Raw genomic sequence first — 18744 nt, 5'->3', positions numbered from 1 at the left:
TCCACATCCCTAAAAGAATCGATTCAAAAATATTTTGAATCGATTCTGTATCGGCAAATGAAAAATCGCGATTATCACGAGAATCGATTTTTTCTTACATCCCTAATGTATAGGGAGAGGTATAAGCAGTAGCGAGAGAGAAGTGCTCATGCCGCTGTACAGAACACTGGTGAGACCTCACTTGGAGTATTGTGCACAGTACTGGAGGCCGTATCTCCAGAAGGATATAGATACTCTAGAGAGAGTTCAGAGAAGAACTACTAAAATAGTACATGGATTGCAGGATAAAACTTACCAGGAAAGGTTAAAGGACCTTAACATGTATAGTTTGGAAGAAAGAAGAGACAGAGGGGATATGATAGAGACTTTTAAATACATAAAGGGAATCAACACAGTAAAGAAGGAGAGTATATTTAAAAGGAGAAAAAGTACCACAAGGGGACATAGTTTTAGATTAGAGGGGCAAAGGTTTCTGCAGTAATATCAGGAAGTATTATTTTACTGAGAGAGTAGTGGATGCATGGAATAGCCTTCCTGCAGAAGTGGTCGCTGCAAATACAGTGAAGGAGTTTAAACATGCATGGGATAAGCATAAGGCTATCCTTCATATAAGATAGGGCCAGGGACTATTCATAGTATTCAGATTATTGGGCAGACTAGATGGGCCAAATGCTTCTTATCTGCCGACACATTCTATGTTTCTAAATCTTTTTTAGACACACCCAGCTGTTCATGCGATGTGGGTAGAAAATGGGATTCATTAGACCAGGCCACCTTCTTCTATTGCTTTATGCTTCAGTTATGATGCTCAGATGCCCATTGTAGATGCTTTCAGTGGTGTACAGGTGTTAGCATAGGCCCTGACACTGTCATCTACGGATCACAATTTGGCCCTTTGTCAGAGTCAAGCACATCCTTACACTATGGCCATTTTTCCTGCTTCCAACACCTCAACTTCAAAAATACTGTTCACTTGTTGTCTGATATACCTTGCCCACTGGCAGCTGCCATTGTAAAGAGACAATATTATTTACTTGGCAGATGTTCTAAAGTTATGGCTGTTCTGTGTATATAAGGCTTTATGTGCTATATATCATAATGTGTATACAACCCATTGTTTCCCTGGCAGCTGGAACCTGGCCAAATGGATGAAACACAAATTGCCACAATATTAAGGGAAATATTGAAAGGACTGGATTATTTACATTCAGAAAAGAAAATTCACCGAGACATTAAAGGTGAGTATGTCACTGAGCGACTGCAACGTTATACTGTAGATAAGGGGTAAATAATGTTTGCAGTCCTAAACTTATAATCTTTACTAGATCACATGGTCTAGTGAAGCACACGTACATGTATTTACTAACTTCCATACTAAAATCGTGTCAGAGTGGTAGTGAACTATAACACGCTGACTGTATTCAGTCTTCCAGTCTATAACTGGTTATATAACATCATATAAGCTTCATATCTTCAAAGTAGGGAACCATAGCTGACATAACCACAACGTTCATTGTCCTATCAATACAGAGAATGTGCACTAAGGCATAATAAAAATGTGTTTTATATTTTTTCTCAGCGGCCAATGTGTTGCTATCTGAGCATGGAGAGGTTAAACTGGCCGATTTTGGAGTAGCTGGTCAACTTACTGATACGCAGATTAAGAGGAATACTTTTGTTGGCACACCATTCTGGATGGCACCAGAGGTCATCAAACAGTCGGCATATGATTTTAAGGTAAGGAGAAAGGATTACTGTCCTTGTTGTGCTTGTGTCTAATGTTAATTAAAGATCACATGTAGTATAATGAATAATGAATCACTGTCTGTATACAAAGAGCTTGTGTTTCCAACTAAGGGGTGAGATGCTTGTGTACTGTGGCAAAGTCCTCATGAATATTGATGATGGGACACACAGGAACACAGCAAACCTGTAAAACAACTTCTGTAACGTGCACAGCGCCATCGCGGGACTTGTTGTGCTGTCATTTAAATATTTTAGTATTGAAGATGAACCCTATGTTCTACAAGACTTGACATTCTTCACACTCTTAAGAGGACAGACAGCTACTCTGGACTATCAGAAATATTTTTGCTCCATTTAATAATACTTACCATATTTTTTATGGTATTGCAACACCCCCCTACCAATATAACATATTGTGTTCCAGCCATTTGTTAGCCTATTTTCAATTTTGCTATGTGTATTTAGTGAAACATGGTAGGTGAATATTTTTATGGTTCCTCAGTAAAAGGAAGCAAGTTTTGTACATTCCAAAAAAGTGCAAAGTTCTGAGGAAAGTTTGATGCTGCAATCTGCTTATGTTTCCAGTGATTTATATACATATTTGTGAAACCCTTAAAGGGGTATTCTGGCTTTATACATCATATCCCCATTCCAAAGGAGAGGGGATAAGATGTATGATCACAGGGGTCCCGCTGCTGGTGACCCCCGTGATCTTGGTGCAGCCCCCGGCATTCTGTGCAGGGCGTTGCCTCTGAGACGGGGAACATGACTCACGGCCACGCCTCCTAGTGACATCACGCCACCTCCATTCATGTCTATGGTAGGGGGCATGACGGCGAGACGCCTGCGATCATACAACTTATCCCCTATCCATTGGATAGGGATAAAATGTATAAAACCGGAATACCCCTTTAATAGCTCTTAAAAGGTCGTTCTGTGTCGTGAATTCCTTAGCACCGATCAAGTGACCACTTAAATGATGTTTCTTCTACCAGATTAGGAAACAGTGTTTGTATCTGACTGTATTTCGGTGTAAGCCCACCCAAACTGCAGAACAAACATCTAAAGCTTGAAGAATTTCGAAGCTTGCGAGTACATGGTTGACAGAACCAAATCATTACCAGATTACATATCAATGGCAATGTGTTTTAGTACAACCTGTTTATACATTTTCTCATGAAGATTGTAATAAATGTTACCTGGCGTTCTAGCCTTTTTCTGCTTAGTGGTCAGTTAATATTACTATTATTGCTTTTACAGGCTGATATTTGGTCATTGGGCATAACAGCTATAGAACTTGCTAAAGGGGAACCTCCTCATTCAGAACTGCATCCTATGAAAGTGCTTTTCCACATTCCGAAAAGCAACCCACCCACACTTGAAGGAAACTATAGCAAACTCCTGAAGGAATTTGTAGAAGCTTGCCTAAACAAAGAACCCAGCTTTGTAAGTCCAAATATATACATGTTATGGTTAGGCTGTGCTTACACATGGTACAATAGTTTAGCATTTATTTGGTAAACATCAAAATAAGCGCCAAAACATGCTGTAATGTAAACCACATTGTTTTCAATGGGAATACACATCACAGTTCACATTGGGAATTGCAGCACATATTTTTTTGCGTTGTTTTTTCACTTGTGTAATATGTTTAATATGTTGCTTATAATGTCCTGGTTCCCTTATTGTGCAGATCACTAGCAGTAAACAGTAATGCTGGTCACTTGTGTCTGCTGTTGTCTGGAGATGATCCTGCATTTTATTCTCCAGCCCCAAAATTATTGTTGAAATCTTTGTCCTACTGTAAGCTCTGCAGATCTTTTTTTGTATTGCAGATTTAAAGATTTTTTTTCCTGGCAAATAGGGAGTGCAATTGAAAATGTATCCAGACCTTTTTACTCATTTTGTTATGTGTGCTTAAATAAAATATCAATTTTTTTCTTTCATTTTGCACTTAATACCCCTTCATAGGAATGTAAAAATAGAAATGTTGAGATTTTTGCCAATTTATTAAAATGTTAAAATTTTTGTACAATTATTCAGCCCCTTTGTTATGGCACCTAAAGTTTAGCTCTGAGGTCCTTCCATTTCTCTTGTTAATCTTTAAGATGCTTCTACACTTTGAGTCACCTATGGTAATTCCGGTGGATTGGACAGGATTTGGACTGATGCACCCCTGTCTGTATAAGGTTTCACAGCTAACAATACATATCAGAGCAAAAAAAAAAAAAAGCCATGAGATGGAAAGGAATATCTGTAGAGCTCAGAGACAGGGATTGTATGGAGGTCCAGATTTGTTGATGTTTCTGTTGCACTGAAAGTTCGCAAGATCTCCAGAATTCTTAAATGAAAGAGTTGGAACAACCAAGAATCCCTTTAGAGCTGGCTGTCCCACCAAACTAAAAAATTGGGTAGAAGGGCCTTAAGAAAAATGACCAGGGACCCAATGGCCATTCTGGCTGAGCTCCAAAGATCCTGTGTGTGCAGAAAATAGAAGCTTGCAGAAGACCAGCCATCACTGCTGCACTTCACCAGTCTGGACTTAAAAGGGGTACTCAACTGAAAAACATTTTTTTTTATTTTTTAAATCAACTGGTGCCAGAAATTTAAACGCATTTTTAAATTACTTCTATAAAAAAATCTTAATCCTTCCAGTACTTATTATCTGCTATTTGTGCCACAGGAAGTTATTTTCGAATTTCCTTTCTTTCTGACCACAGTGCTCTCTGCTGACACCTCTGTCCATTTTAGGAACTGTCCAGAGTAGGAGAAAGTCCCCATAGCAAACCAATCCTGCTCTGGACCGTTCTTAAAATGGACAGAGGTGTCAGCAGAGAGCACTGTGGAAAGACAGAAAGCAAATTCAGAAAGAAAAGAACTTCCTGTGGCACATATAGCAGCTGAGAAGTACTGGAAGGATTAAGATTTTTTAATAGATAGTAATTTACAAATCTGTTTAACTTTCTGGCACCAGTTGATTAAAAAATAATAATAATAATAATAATGTTTTCCAGTGGAGTACCCCTTTAATGACCAGAAAGAAGCCTCTCCCCAGTGACAGTAACCTGACAGAGCTTGGATGAGAGAAGAATGACAAAAATAAAAACTAATTCATTTGTGCAAACCTTTTGGCATCATAATGAAGAAGACTATAGGCTGTCATTGCTGCCAGAGGTGCTTCATGTACTAGTCAATATTTTAGTTCTTTGTTTTCAATAAATTAGCATAGATTTCTAACATTCTGTTTCCACTTTGACATTATGGGGTATTGAGTGCAGAATGATTAGGGAAAACATGATTTTATTTTTTGTATTTTAGCACAAAGCGGCAACATTACAAAATCTGAAAAAATGAAAGGAGCTCACAACTGTCCAAGTGCATTGTATAGTTACATAGTAAGTACAGTTGAAATAAGACGTACGTCCATCAAGTTCAACCAAGGAGCATATTCAGGATAGGTCATCAGCCAGTGATTCAAGTCAGCCACTACAATGTGAACAGAGCCAAGTGCTTTTGGCCTTATGTTCTGTGTAGAAGCGGAGCTAAATAGCTGATCGGTGGTGATGCTGGGTGTCAACATACATATCAGCAATTGATATCCAAAGGTGGCATTTCAAAAAGTCTTTTTTTTTTCTTGTGGCACCAACCAAGTGAAATTCAGTCAGCCATGTATGTTGGTATGAGTAACACATATGTTTTATTTGCCAAACATGAACCAGGCTTTTTGAAATGACAGCTATAGGCTTTAATACACCAAACGTGAGTGACTTGTGAGTGCGTTTAGTCTGTTATGACCGCAGATTTTCAGAACACAAAAGCGTATTAAAATGTGCTTTTGTATTCAACACATAAAACATATGTAACAGATATGTAACTGGGCCCCATGTGACCTCCAGAACGGAATTCTGACTTATTTGTTTTGATTGTTGTAGCAGGTCGGTACGTGTGCTGCCACTCCATTCACTGTTTATTGGCCTTTGGAGATAGCAGAATGATCAGGTGGCTCCATAAACAATAAATAGAGAGGTGGTGTGTGTGTGCTAACTATAGAAAAGCAATTTGGATAGCGCTCACCTCCCCCTGTGCACGTGCACTCAGTCCTCCTTCACCTTTTTCAAGATAAAGCACCCAAAATGGTCACAGCACAGGATATAAAACATCCTTTTTATTTAATCCATTAAAATCCAGGCAATACAAAATAAGGTGCAATCTGACATACCCGAGGTAAAACCTCCCCCTCTGATGCGTTTCCACCCTACTGGGCCTTAGTTATAGATACCTATGGCTAAGGCCCAGTAGGGCGGAAACTCATCAGAGGTTTAACAGTTGGACTGTGGATAGGGAAAAATGTTAAGTTAGGTCAGATCCCCCTAATGTCTAATGGCTGCACTGTCTAGGTGCTGCTTCTGCATCCTAGCATTCCATCACAGAGACCTTAAATATGAACTAACAAGGTCTCACAGATTTCATGTAGTACATTTTTGACTAAAGCATCCTATAATGCTAAGAAATGTATAAAATTGTGACACTTGCATAAACTCTGCAGAAATAATTTGTCTATAAACATGTTCCCTAGTTTCTCATATATGTGGCATTTCTATTAAAGGATACCTGTAATTATTATATATATTTTTTTTTTTAACTATTCATATATCATAGTGGCATACGTTTGTATTATACATTTTGATCTGTGGGGGTGTGTGTGCTGAGATCTCCACTGATTGCTAAAACAAAGGGACAGAAGCATTGCGCTAAGTGCTGTGCCCCATTGTTTCTGACTGGCTCTCCTTGGAGTCCCCTCCACCCTGGGCAGGTAATAGCTTCTTGGTGCTGCTGCTTTCATGCTTGAGAAGGGTTAAAAAGATGCGGAATATGTTGTCAGTCTTATCATGGTGGTTGCCTCATTTTGTTTATGCAAACCAATATGGTCCAACATATTCTTAAAATCTTACTTCTTATCAATGTACTAAATTTATTGCTATTCTGATTTTTTTTTTCCAGAGACCGACAGCAAAGGAACTGTTGAAGCACAAATTTATTGTACGAAATGCCAAAAAGACATCCTATTTAACAGATTTAATTGATAGGTACAAGCGATGGAAGTTAGAACAAGGTCAAGAGGCGTCTAGTTCTGATTCAGAGGGGTAAGCTAATAGAAAATATTTTCTACCAAAAATAAGATAGCTTTGTAATATGAGTGTGGGAACTTAAAGGGGTTATCCAGGAAAAACTTTTTTTTAAATATATCAACTGGCTCCAGAAAGTTAAACAGATTTGTAAATTACTTATATTAAAAAATCTTAATCCTTTCAGTACTTATGAGCTTCTGAAGTTAAGGTTGTTCTTTTCTGTCTAAGTGCTCTCTGATGACACGTGTCTCGGGAACTGCCCAGTTTAGAAGCAAGTCCCCATAGCAAACGTCTTCTAAACTGGGCGGTTCCCGAGACACGTTTCATCAGAGAGCACTTAGACAGAAAAGAACAACCTTAACTTCAGAAGCTCATAAGTACTGAAAGGATTAAGATTTCTTAATAGAAGTAATTTACAAATCTGTTTAACTTTCTGCAGCCGGTTGATATATAGATAGATATATATATATATATATATATATATATATATATATATATATATATATATATATATATATATATATATATATAAAGTTTTTCCTGGAATACCCCTTTAAATCTATATATATATATATGTATGTATATATATATATATATATATATATATATATATATATATATATATATATATATAGTGGTGTATTTTAGTAATTGAAAATGTTCCATAGTTTAGATAACACTTGAATGAGGAAAAACTGTTAGGCAAGGTTCATACTATGTTAGTGCACCCATTAGTCCTATCTGTTGGTATCTTGCTAAAAATGGGATATTGATGCACACTGTTATTGGGAATAGCATTGATTTCTATGGCTAAACAGAGTCCCCTAATGACAGCGTTGGGCCGTATGTGCTATTTTAAGCGTACTCAAAAGCGCAGGCGCACTAACCTAGTATGAACATAGCCTTCGATATTTGTATTGGTAAATCCTGATAATTCTTTTTGTTTTTCTAAAGGGAAGATGAAGGACAAGCTTCAGGTGGAAGTGATAAAGGGCCATGGTACTTTACAATGGAAGAGGCAGATCTTAAGAAGATGAATAATGGTTCAGCACAACTTGAGGAGTTAGTGGAAAATGAGGTTTGTTATCTGTTACTATCACACTTAGTTTGGTTTCATACATAGCATTTTTATGAAAAAGCAGCATTAAAAAAAACAGAAAAGAAAATCCAGCAGCAAATATGTTTGCTAAAAGCCATATGAAGTGGAAAATAACTTACACTGGATTACACTGTGACATTTTGATAAACATGAGGGATTTTCTTTGGGGTATCACCCCTTTTGCCGGTTAAGGTAATGTTCACTCACTCGTAACGTTCAGCGGGTTTTCGGCTGCGAGTTACACTACCATTGTTTTTAACTGTTCCACTGGCAATCTGCAAGTCTGCCACTATCGTGGACTGTCCGCAGGTTCATACAAGTAAATGGTAGTGGGTAACCCTCTGCCAGTTACCAGTGTGTGAACGTAAGGAAGAGATATGTTTAATCTAGTAGAAAGCTCCCCAGCCTCTAGATGTGACAACTTAAGGGGTGAGAAGTTGAGCAGCTGCAGATCTAATGACTCCTTGCACCTGATTACGACGCTGTGCCTCAAATGTTCGCCGGCATTTCAATCGCAGACATTTTAGGTGAATATGTTATTTGCATATCTTCAACTTTTCAATTGGCATCTTAGGCTCTGTTTTGTTCAGTGTGTGTATGTGTAAATGTATGTATGTATGTATGTGTGTGTGAATATATATATATATATATATATATATATATATATATATATATATATATATTCCCACAGAGCCAAAAGGAAAATTTAGGCTATGTTCACATGTCGGAATTTCTGTGCAGAATTCCGCATTGAAATTCCGCAAGGAGATTCCACAGCAGCAGAGTCCCATTGAATTCAATGGGATTCTGCTGCGCCTTGCACAATTCCAGACATTCCGATTCCACTGTCCGCAGAAAGAATGTCCATTGTTTCGGACTCAGCACCAAATGTATTGCCGTCTATGAGATACCTAGCGCTGGCATATCAGAATGTCCACACGGAGAGTTTTTGTGTGGACATTCTGCAGTGTAAACCCGGCCTTACTATTGCCAAAGCAGATCTGTAGCAGTGAACCTCTTGTTTAGAGGCACTGGAAATATGACTGATCATAGGCAATTGTATAAATAGTTGTGTCCAATTATAGTGTTATTGAACACTCTCCTATTAATATCCTATTATAATCTTTAGTAATGTTATCTATCATGGCTCTGCATTAGTTCTTCACAAAAAAAAAAAAAATCAGAACTTAAATTCATTAAAATGTATTCTATTTTGTTTTATCCTTAAGGCTAAAGACATACAAAAAAGACCTTTATCCCAGTGCTTGTCAACAATAATGTCACCACTCTTTGCTGAGGTATGTAGTTGGTGCCGTATGTGTATTTATTATTAGTGGTATTTTTCATCTTTCCTGACAGATATAGTATACCTTTTATACCTTTTCATTATGTGGAATACATGTTTTTTTTTTGTATAAGGGGGCTGATATGTAAAATGTGCACATCTCTCCTCTCATAGCAAGACACATTATAAATAAAGGAATTACTTTTTCCTGCTTTCTAAGAGCAGAAGCCAATCACTTTTTTTTTTTCACATGTTATATTATCTGAATGCACCAGAATTATCCTCCATGTTATCCTCCATGGCATTTTTCCACCAAATAGTATAAACACTGCACAATATGTATCTATACTGTCATACAGCTATGTGCATGAGACCTTAGCGTTAAATATGCACAAAGGAGTCCTATCGGACAGGAGAGAGTACAGAGGAGTCCTGTCAGACAGGAGAGAGCACAGTGGAGTCCTATCAGACAGGAGAGAGCTCAGAGGAGTCCTATCAGACAGGAGAGAGCTCAGAGGAGTCCTGTCAGACAGGAGAGAGCACAGAGGAGTGCCATCAACAGGAGAGAGCTCAGATGAGTTCTATCAGACAGGAAAGAGCACAGAGGAGTCCTATCAGACAGGAGAAAGCACAGAGGAGTCCTGTCAGACAGGAGAGAGCACAGAGGAGTCCTGTCAGACAGGAGAGAGCACAGAGGAGTCCTGTCAGACAGGAGAGAGCACAGAGGAGTCCTGTCAGACAGGAGAGAGCACAGAGGAGTCCTGTCAGACAGGAGAGAGCACAGAGGAGTCCTGTCAGACAGGAGAGAGCACAGAGGAGTCCTGTCAGACAGGAGAGAGCACAGAGGAGTCCTGTCAGACAGGAGAGAGCACAGAGGAGTCCTGTCAGACAGGAGAGAGCACAGAGGAGTCCTGTCAGACAGGAGAGAGCACAGAGGAGTCCTGTCAGACAGGAGAGAGCACAGAGGAGTCCTGTCAGACAGGAGAGAGCACAGAGGAGTCCTGTCAGACAGGAGAGAGCACAGAGGAGTCCTGTCAGACAGGAGAGAGCACAGAGGAGTCCTGTCAGACAGGAGAGAGCACAGAGGAGTCCTGTCAGACAGGAGATAGCACAGAGGAGTCCTGTCAGACAGGAGAGAGCACAGAGGAGTGCTAGCCCACCCTCACTTACAGGACTTTGTCCATGCCTGTGCTTCAGCCTGGACAAAGCCATGATTTTATAAGCCATGATTTTTATAAATATGAAATAACATTTTTTATGAAGTATATTCGGTTAATGTTTTGCCAAGATGTACAACATATAAAAAGTTTTTGAATCTGACAGTGCCCATTTAAACCTCTTTCACTAGAATTGCTACAGATTTTAGCTGTGGATGAAGGAAATGTAATTTTGATTTCCTGGAGTCTGTAGGCAGCACATAAATGAGTTAAAGGGGTACTCTGGTGGAAAACTTTTTTTATTTTTATTCAAATCAACTTGTGCCAGAAAGTTACAGATTTGTAAATTACTTCTATAAAAAATCTTAATCCTTCCAGTACTTATTAGCTGCTGAATACTACAGAGGAAATTATTTTCTTTTTTGAACACAGTGCTCTCTGCTGACATCATGAGCACAGTGCTCTCTGCTGACATCTCTGTCCATTTTGGGAACTCTCCAGAGCAGCATATGTTTGCTATGGGTATTTTCTCCTACTTTTGACAGTTCTTGAAATCGACAGAGATGTCAGCAGAGAGTACTGTGTATAGTATAACACTTGTATAGTATGTGAATATTTATTGGGTGGGTACATTTGTGCTGCCTATAGAAAAAAAAAATCAGAAAAGGTACATTTTCTACTTACTGGTCATCCTAAGGCAACACACAATTTGGGCATGCAAAGCAGTGAGGCAGAATTAGGGGATAGTTATTGGTTACCAGCTGAATTACACTCAGGCCGAAGGCTAATCCATCAGAGGTGGAGACATCCAACCTGTAGTGCTTTATGAAGGGCGTGGGTGAAGCCCATGTGCAGCACGGTGGCTCAGTAGTTAGCCCTGTTGCATTGCCACGCTGGGGTTCAAATCCCACCAAGGACAACATCTGCAAAGAGTTTGTATGTTCTCTCCATGTTTGCGTAGGTTTCCACCGAGTACTCCAGTTTTCTCCCACACTTCAAAACCTACTGATAGGTTTGGATTGTGAGCCCCAATGGAGACAGGGACCAGTTTGAATGTTCAGAGCTGCAGAATCTTTGTTTGCTGTATAAATAAAAATAATAATATTAAATAATTATTATTACGTGGCTGCCTTGCATTACTGATCCATAGGAACATAATACTTCTCAGTCCCAGATGCAGCTGCTGGCCTTGTGGAGTGAGCTTTCAGGAGCAGTGGAGACTGGATTCCCTCCATCGAGTAACAACTTCTAATAGTGTCTCTTAGCCATCTGCTATAGTAGCCTTTCTCCCTTTTATTTGGGTCCTAAAATTGTACAAAGAGTCCTTCTGAAAGCTGAATGAAGCTGTCTTCTCCAAGTTAGCTATGATAGCTCTTTGTTATTAAATGTTTTTGTCATCCAGAAGGTGCATGTTTCCTTCTTGAGATTCCCACAGTTTCCAGAAGTAACTTCAAGTGCGGCTCCCTACAGGATAGGGCTTGGAGCTCGCTCACCCGCCTAGCTGATATAATGAATATGGTTTTAAATAAAATCCACTTCAGGAAATCGGTACCCATTGGTGTAAAAGTTGATTACATAACCTCCTTATAACCAGTGGAAGGTCCCAGTACAGAATCAGATTATGATATGCAGGTCTCAATTTATTTACTGCTTTAAAGATTGTGGACACCAGTGGAACCCATCTAATTTGACATTGATTCCACTTGCACCTTTAACGTATTAGGCTTTAAGCCATTCTTAAAGCTTAGGTGACCTTTGCTTTTCTTGAGCACCAACCAAAATGCAGGTTCCAAACTCTGGAGTATACCTTTCTAGTGGAAGGTTTTCTAGAGGCCAGTAAGGTGTTGACTACTTTTTGAGAGAGCTCTTGATCCAGATGCTATTTAAAGGAAAACGGTCACCCATTCACCCGCACTATAACCCGATACACTGGGTTATAGTGTGGGGTGTCGGACTGCTATACCTACCAGTCCGGAGCCCCGATCTTCAGAAGGTCCCCGTCTTCCTGTGCTGACATAAGCGCCGGTCACGTAAGCACCCAGTAGGAATGAGCGCTCACGTGACTGGCGCCTATGAATACTAAAATCCATCCGTCGGGCCCGTCTCCAGAGCACAACCCAGCGCTGAAAGAGGGGGACCTTTGGAGGATCGGGGTTCCGGACTGCAGGTAAGTATAGCAGTCTGAGACCCCGCATTGGTCTCCTGTTCACCCGCCCTCTAACCCGGTTTTTCGGATTATAGTTTGGATGAACAAGTGACTGTTTTCCTTTAAAGGAGTTATCCACCATAAGGTGATTTTAGTACGTACCTGGCAGGCAGTAATGGGCATACTTAGGAAGGATCTGCGCTTGTCTTGGGGCTAAAGGGCTATGTTGTGAGATTACCATAACACTGTGGCTAATTTTTTGTGAACTTTTATTTTCTGTTTCACTTTTCTTTTTTTGACTACAAATCCCATAGTTCCATTTTCGTCCCTCCCACACATCAGCCATCCCACCCATTGAAACATAAATGAGCTGCATCCATCAAAAGACCTGTGGTTTTCAATCAGGGTGCCTAGAGCTGTTGCATTAGTTGCAGATTGATCTCTCTCTCACCAAGCGATCGCTCCACCCATTGAAGCAGACAGACTCCCTGTCATCAGCTGACTAGCGAGTCGGGTCTCTGACGCATTGCAAGCTGGGAAAAATATGAGACAACAGTCATTTTGTATGCTGTTAAAAATAAATATTGGAGTGAAAATCGCATAAGAATTGTGAGAAAACCGTCACATACAGGTACAGACACAGTATTATGAACTACACTAACTTTACAGCCCCTGTAGCATAGTCATATAAGAAAAATTCCTGGAATACCCCTTTAATCTTTTATGCTGCTAGTTGAAGTCTGTTCATGTCTGGGTGTAGCATCCCTTATTAGAGAATATCTTTTGGAAGTTTCTATAGGTCTCTGGTCGATGGCTCCAATGTGAGCTGAAACCATGGCCATTGAGGCCAGTATGGAAGGATGGCTCTAGCTCTCCTGTATTTTCCTTACCACTCTCAGGATTAGGGATATCAGTGGAAATATGTATATCCTTTGGCTCCAATTGACAGTCGGTCTATAAAGGTTGGGTGATCAAATGTCAACAGTGAAGCAGAACTGTGCCAATTTTGTATTCTGATGTGTAGCCATGCAATCTGGATTATGGAAAGAGTTAAATAGCTAACAAAACGTAACAAGTCTGATTGTTGTGCCTTGAGGAGCTAACCCCTCTTTATTTTTATATATATATATATATATATATATATATATATATTATATATAAAAAACTTGTGGATGATGTTCCTGCTCAACCAGTCTGTGGCCACATTCAATACCCCTTGATGTGCACTGCTGTAATGGAGAGAAGACTCCTTTCTGACCACTTCATGATCTGAGAGCATTTTTCTGAAGCAGTTAACTCCTTGTTCCTCCTTGCTTGTTTATGTAGTAAGTTGATGGAGGGCCATGTGTTTGGACTTGAACTGCTTTGTGTACTAGAATATGCTTGAAGTTGACCAGAGCCCACTTGAGAGCCTTAATTGCCTTAAGTTGGAGGATATTCTTGCCTCTTCCAGCTCCCACTTTTTGTTGTACCCAAGAATCTCCCAAAAATACTCCCCATCCCAGGCTCGAGGCATCTGTTGTGAATCTGTCAGGAACTGTCCAGAACAGGAACAAATCCCCTTAGCAAACCTCTCCTGCTCTGGACAGTTCCTGACATGGACAGAGGTGTCAGCAGAGAGCACTGTGGTCAAACTGAAAAGAACTATACAACTTTCTCCACAGCATACAGCAGCTGATATGTACTGGAAGGATTAAGATCTATTTATATAGATAGAGAAGTAATTTTAAAAATCTGTTTGATTAAACCAGTTGAGAAAGACCCTTGGGTCCATATGGCTGGAATGCTCAAATGATTTACATTTAGCACACAAATCCTGATCTCAGGATTCAGATAATGGTGGAAAACATTTGAAGCTAGTAGTTATGCCTGGCCTTCCTCTTTCATTCTGGATTAGACATCCTAGAAAGGAAAAGGAATCCTGCATCAGAACCACATGAGCCTCTCTCCAAAAAGCTACACTCAGACTGAGCCCCCAGTACCTTACAACTTCACTGGATCGGCTGCCCCCGCTGAGTGTAAACTGAGATGGCATTTGCAGGTAATTATTAAAGGTTCCCGCATAATCTCGAGACCCCATGTATGCGCAGCACCTCCTTCGCTCTGCAGGTAGGACTGCAAATGCATCGAAGCAGATGCATTTCTAGTTGTCTGCCCATAACAGAGCCGGCACAGGAAGAACATAGCAGTATGTCAGCAGGACTTACCTCCAGTCCCCATAATAGAGGTGCTGCTGCTCCTCTACCACCGCCTGCAGTCTGCAAAGGCAGTCACACTGATTCACCCTGAAGATTATCGCTGCTGTAGGAGACACAGGTATACGCTGTTATACGGCAGGGAGGGATGGCTGAGGTACCAGAAAAACGTCTGGTTTATGACCCAAAGGACCAAGCATATGCCTACTGTAAAGGCCACCTGTCTCGGAATACCTTTATCCAAGATGAAAAAACAATACATTTGGTGATTCTTTCAGGGTTTTATAGGACATGGTTGGGAGTGGGCCATCAATTAACCATTCTATTGACTTGTCTCAGTACTAGGCATTTGTTGTTGTTAGATATTAGTCTTACTGTAGGTTTTTACAATGGGTTCCACCTTTCAATATTGCAGGGTGAAATCTGCAGTGAATATGCAGCAAATAGGCATATTACAAGTGCAGATCTTACTGTGGATTCACCATGGAATTGAGATGTATACACTTCATGTGGCCCAACTCTTATGGTTAATAAGGCCTCACAAAGAGTGAACGTAGATAGCAACCTCCCATCACAGAAGGAAAAGCGGCAGGAATGCAGAAGGTTTTTTTTTTTCAAAGCATGAATCCACAGAAGGGAAGGACATACAAACACCAGGGGCGTGCAGAAAAAGGGGGCAATGAATGTTTCACATGGCATCGTGCTCCCTCTGGCCAGTGACACACCCCTCAGTGCAACTACATAACCTATTGCAAATAGAAGCTTGAACAACATAGAATGATATATAATCATATTACAGCAAACTCAAATCATTCCGGTCATTTAGACTGATAGGGCCAAGTGCTTTGAGTTAGATAATCCACTTCGCTTTACACTGGAGAAGAATTATATGCCTATCTTCACCTAGCTTAAGTGGATTAACCATTTCCAGACCTGCAAACCTCACCTCTGTGGGCATCTCTAAAATGGGAGATAAGGTGTAGAGCTCTATTGCCAGTTTTAATAGAGTAGAGATGCTCAGAGAAAAATGTCATAGAAATGTCCACAGGGGCAATGTAACATGTACACAAGGAAAGATGTTCTGCAGGTAATGAACAATTAACCTCTCCCAACTGTAGTGACTTGTTACCTGCATTATGACCACAAAGTGAACATTGTTTACATAGCAACCGTAATAGTAGCCATAATGATTAAATATGGATTGAAACTCAAATTGGTAAAATTTGTTAAGTGGAACAATGTGTTGTGTAATAATAACATGGCATATTCTTTGTTAGTTAAAAGAAAGAAGTCAAGCCAGTGGTGGCAATGTCGGATCTATAGAGGAACTACGAGAGGCAATTTACTTAGCTGAGGAGGCCTGTCCAGGCATCTCTGACTCAATGGTATCACAGCTTCTTATGCGCCTTCAAAGGTAATACCCTATCCATTCTATTAAAACTATATATATATATATATATATATATACACACATATATATATATATATATATATATACACACAAGTTTAAAGGGGTTGATAAGCTAAAGAAACAGCCTGTGTATGGTGTCAAAAAGTTTAATAAGGCAACTTACTAATATAATGTTATTACCCATAGTGCAGAGATCTCTCCTTATCAGCTGAGCTATAAGGCTTGAAGCTGTGGCGCCCGATCACATTCTCTGAAAGCAGTTTGCTCCCTTCCTGTCTGCTGATGACCAGACCATTTATGTGACGATGGGAGGTCATATTACTGCTCATAAGCTTTTAAGGCAGAAGGAAGCTTTCCTCAGATAAAACACCAGTAAGCCTGTTCTGACAAACTACAAGGCTTTCCTCTGCCTTAAACCATAGTGCAGTGTGTCTTTAACCACTTAAGGACCCAGGGCGTACCTGTAAGTCCTGAGTCCGCTCCCGTTCTATAACGCGGGGACACGGCCAGAACCTGTGGCTTATATTAACCCTTTAGATGCAGCATTCAAAATTGATCGCCGAGTCTAAAGTGAAACTAAACTGTCGGTTAGCTCGGGACCGCCGCGGTGAAATCGCGGTATCCCGAACAGCTGTAGGACACGAGGTGTCAGCCTACTGGTGTCTGATCGCCGAATGACTGCTCAGTGCCTGAGATCCAGGCACGAGCAGTCAAGCGGCAAAATAATCGTTCAATGGTTTCCTATGAGAAACCATTGATCAATGTAAGAAATCAGTGTGTGCAGTGTTATAGCCCCATATGGGAGCTATAACATTGCAAAAAAAAAAAAAGTTAATAAAGATCATTTAACCCCTTCCCTATTAAAAGTTTGAATCACCCCCCTTTTCCCATAAAAAAAACAAAAACAGCGTAAATAAAAATAAACAAGTGGTATCGCCGCGTGCGGAAATGTCCGAATTATAAAAAGATCATTAATTAAATCGCACGGTCAATGCCCCCAAAAAAATCCAAAATAGCATATTTTTAAGTGATCAATAAGTCCGAACAATACAAAAATGGTAGCGCTAAAATCTTCAGATCACGCCACAAAAAGTGAGCCCCCATACCGCCCTGTACACCGAAAAATAAAAAGTTGTAGGGGTCAGAAGATGACAATCTTAAACTTATACATTTTCCTGCATGTATTTATGATTTTTTTCAGAAGTATGACAAAATCAAACCTATATAAGTAGGGTATCATTATAATTGTATGAACCTACAGAATAAAGAGAAGTTGTCATTTTTACCGAAAAAGGTACTGTGTAGAAACGGAAGCCCCCAAAACTTACAAAATGGTGCTTCTTCTTCAATTTTGTCGCATAATTTTTTTCCCCCTATTTCTCTGTCGATTTTTGGGTAAAATGACTGATGTCATTACAAAGTAGAATTGGTGGAACACAAAATAAGCAATCATATGGATTTTTAGGTGCAAAATTGAAAGAATTATGATTTAGGACCAGGGGTTTTTCAGTTTTTGCACTTTCGTTTTTTCCTCCTTACCTTTTAAAAAATCATAACTCTTTCAATTTTGCACCTAAAAATCCATATGATGGCTTTTTTTTTTTGTGCCACCAATTCTACTTTGTAAAGACATCAGTCATTTTACCCAAAAATCTACGGCGAAACAGAAAAATCATCATTGAGACAAAATTGAAAAAAAACGCCATTTTGCAAATTTTGGGGGCTTCCGTTTCTACGCAGTACATTTTTAGGTAAAAATGACACCTTCTCTTTTTTCTATAGGTCCATATGATTAAAATGATACCCTAAGTTCAGTCAACTCTACTAATGAATATATTTGTAAGATTATACTTTGACACCATACACAGGTTGTTTCTTTTGCTGAATAACCTGTTTAACTATGAACATACATACTCAAAACTTTTAGGCTTTGTTCACATTAGCACCATGGTTTCCTTAGGATGCTATTAATACACAGCCTTTGAATGTATGTTTTAGGCACAAATAAATGGCAGTGCGGTAAAAATAATAAAAGGTCCGTTCTTTAAATTGATAAACCCCCAGACGAAAGTGTATGTGCCAAAATGCGTGTTGGAGTGGTATCCCCGCCGGACCCTGCACTAACTCTCTGCCTTGCACATAGGGTTTCTATACTTTGCTTTTCCCCTTTTTTCATGCTGGCACATGGCACTAACACTTTACTATTATAATATATGTCTGTATATTTTCAGCTATTGTATACACATTTTTTGGCACTTTGTATGTGTTTTTATATATACTCTCTCCCTTGGTATTTTTAATTATATATTATACTGCAGGGGATGTCGCTCTTTTCTTGGTTTTCTTGATTTCCATGTTTTATAGATATATAAGGGGAGGATAGTTTTTCAAAATTGGTACATTCGATTCCTAAAAAAATTAAACAAAAATAAGGTTAAAATAAACAGTTGTATTTAATTATACATATGTAAGATATTAATGATAAATATAAGACTGACCCCCCCAACTTAAGTCTACACAGTAAAGGTACTACAATATACACCATATATACTTTAGCATTAGCTGAGATTTTCAGC

General features: G+C 39.5%; 1 protein-coding gene across 1 annotated transcript in view; it reads left to right on the top strand.

Moving 5' to 3' along the window:
- Positions 1–18744, top strand: part of STK24 (serine/threonine kinase 24) — a 62506-nt gene that overhangs the window by 39316 nt on the left and 4446 nt on the right. Inside the window, exons 4-10 of the mRNA XM_056555632.1 lie at positions 1130–1238; positions 1580–1737; positions 3007–3192; positions 6748–6890; positions 7830–7953; positions 9204–9272; positions 16035–16171. Coding sequence (XP_056411607.1) covers positions 1130–1238; positions 1580–1737; positions 3007–3192; positions 6748–6890; positions 7830–7953; positions 9204–9272; positions 16035–16171 — 926 coding nt within the window. The remainder of the gene's footprint in view (positions 1–1129; positions 1239–1579; positions 1738–3006; positions 3193–6747; positions 6891–7829; positions 7954–9203; positions 9273–16034; positions 16172–18744) is intronic.

The sequence above is a fragment of the Hyla sarda genome, chromosome 2 (genome assembly GCF_029499605.1).
Source record: "Hyla sarda isolate aHylSar1 chromosome 2, aHylSar1.hap1, whole genome shotgun sequence".
NCBI lineage: Eukaryota > Metazoa > Chordata > Amphibia > Anura > Hylidae > Hyla > Hyla sarda.
Note: the sequence above shows the minus strand (reverse complement) of the source record. Positions and strands in the feature narration are given on the sequence as shown.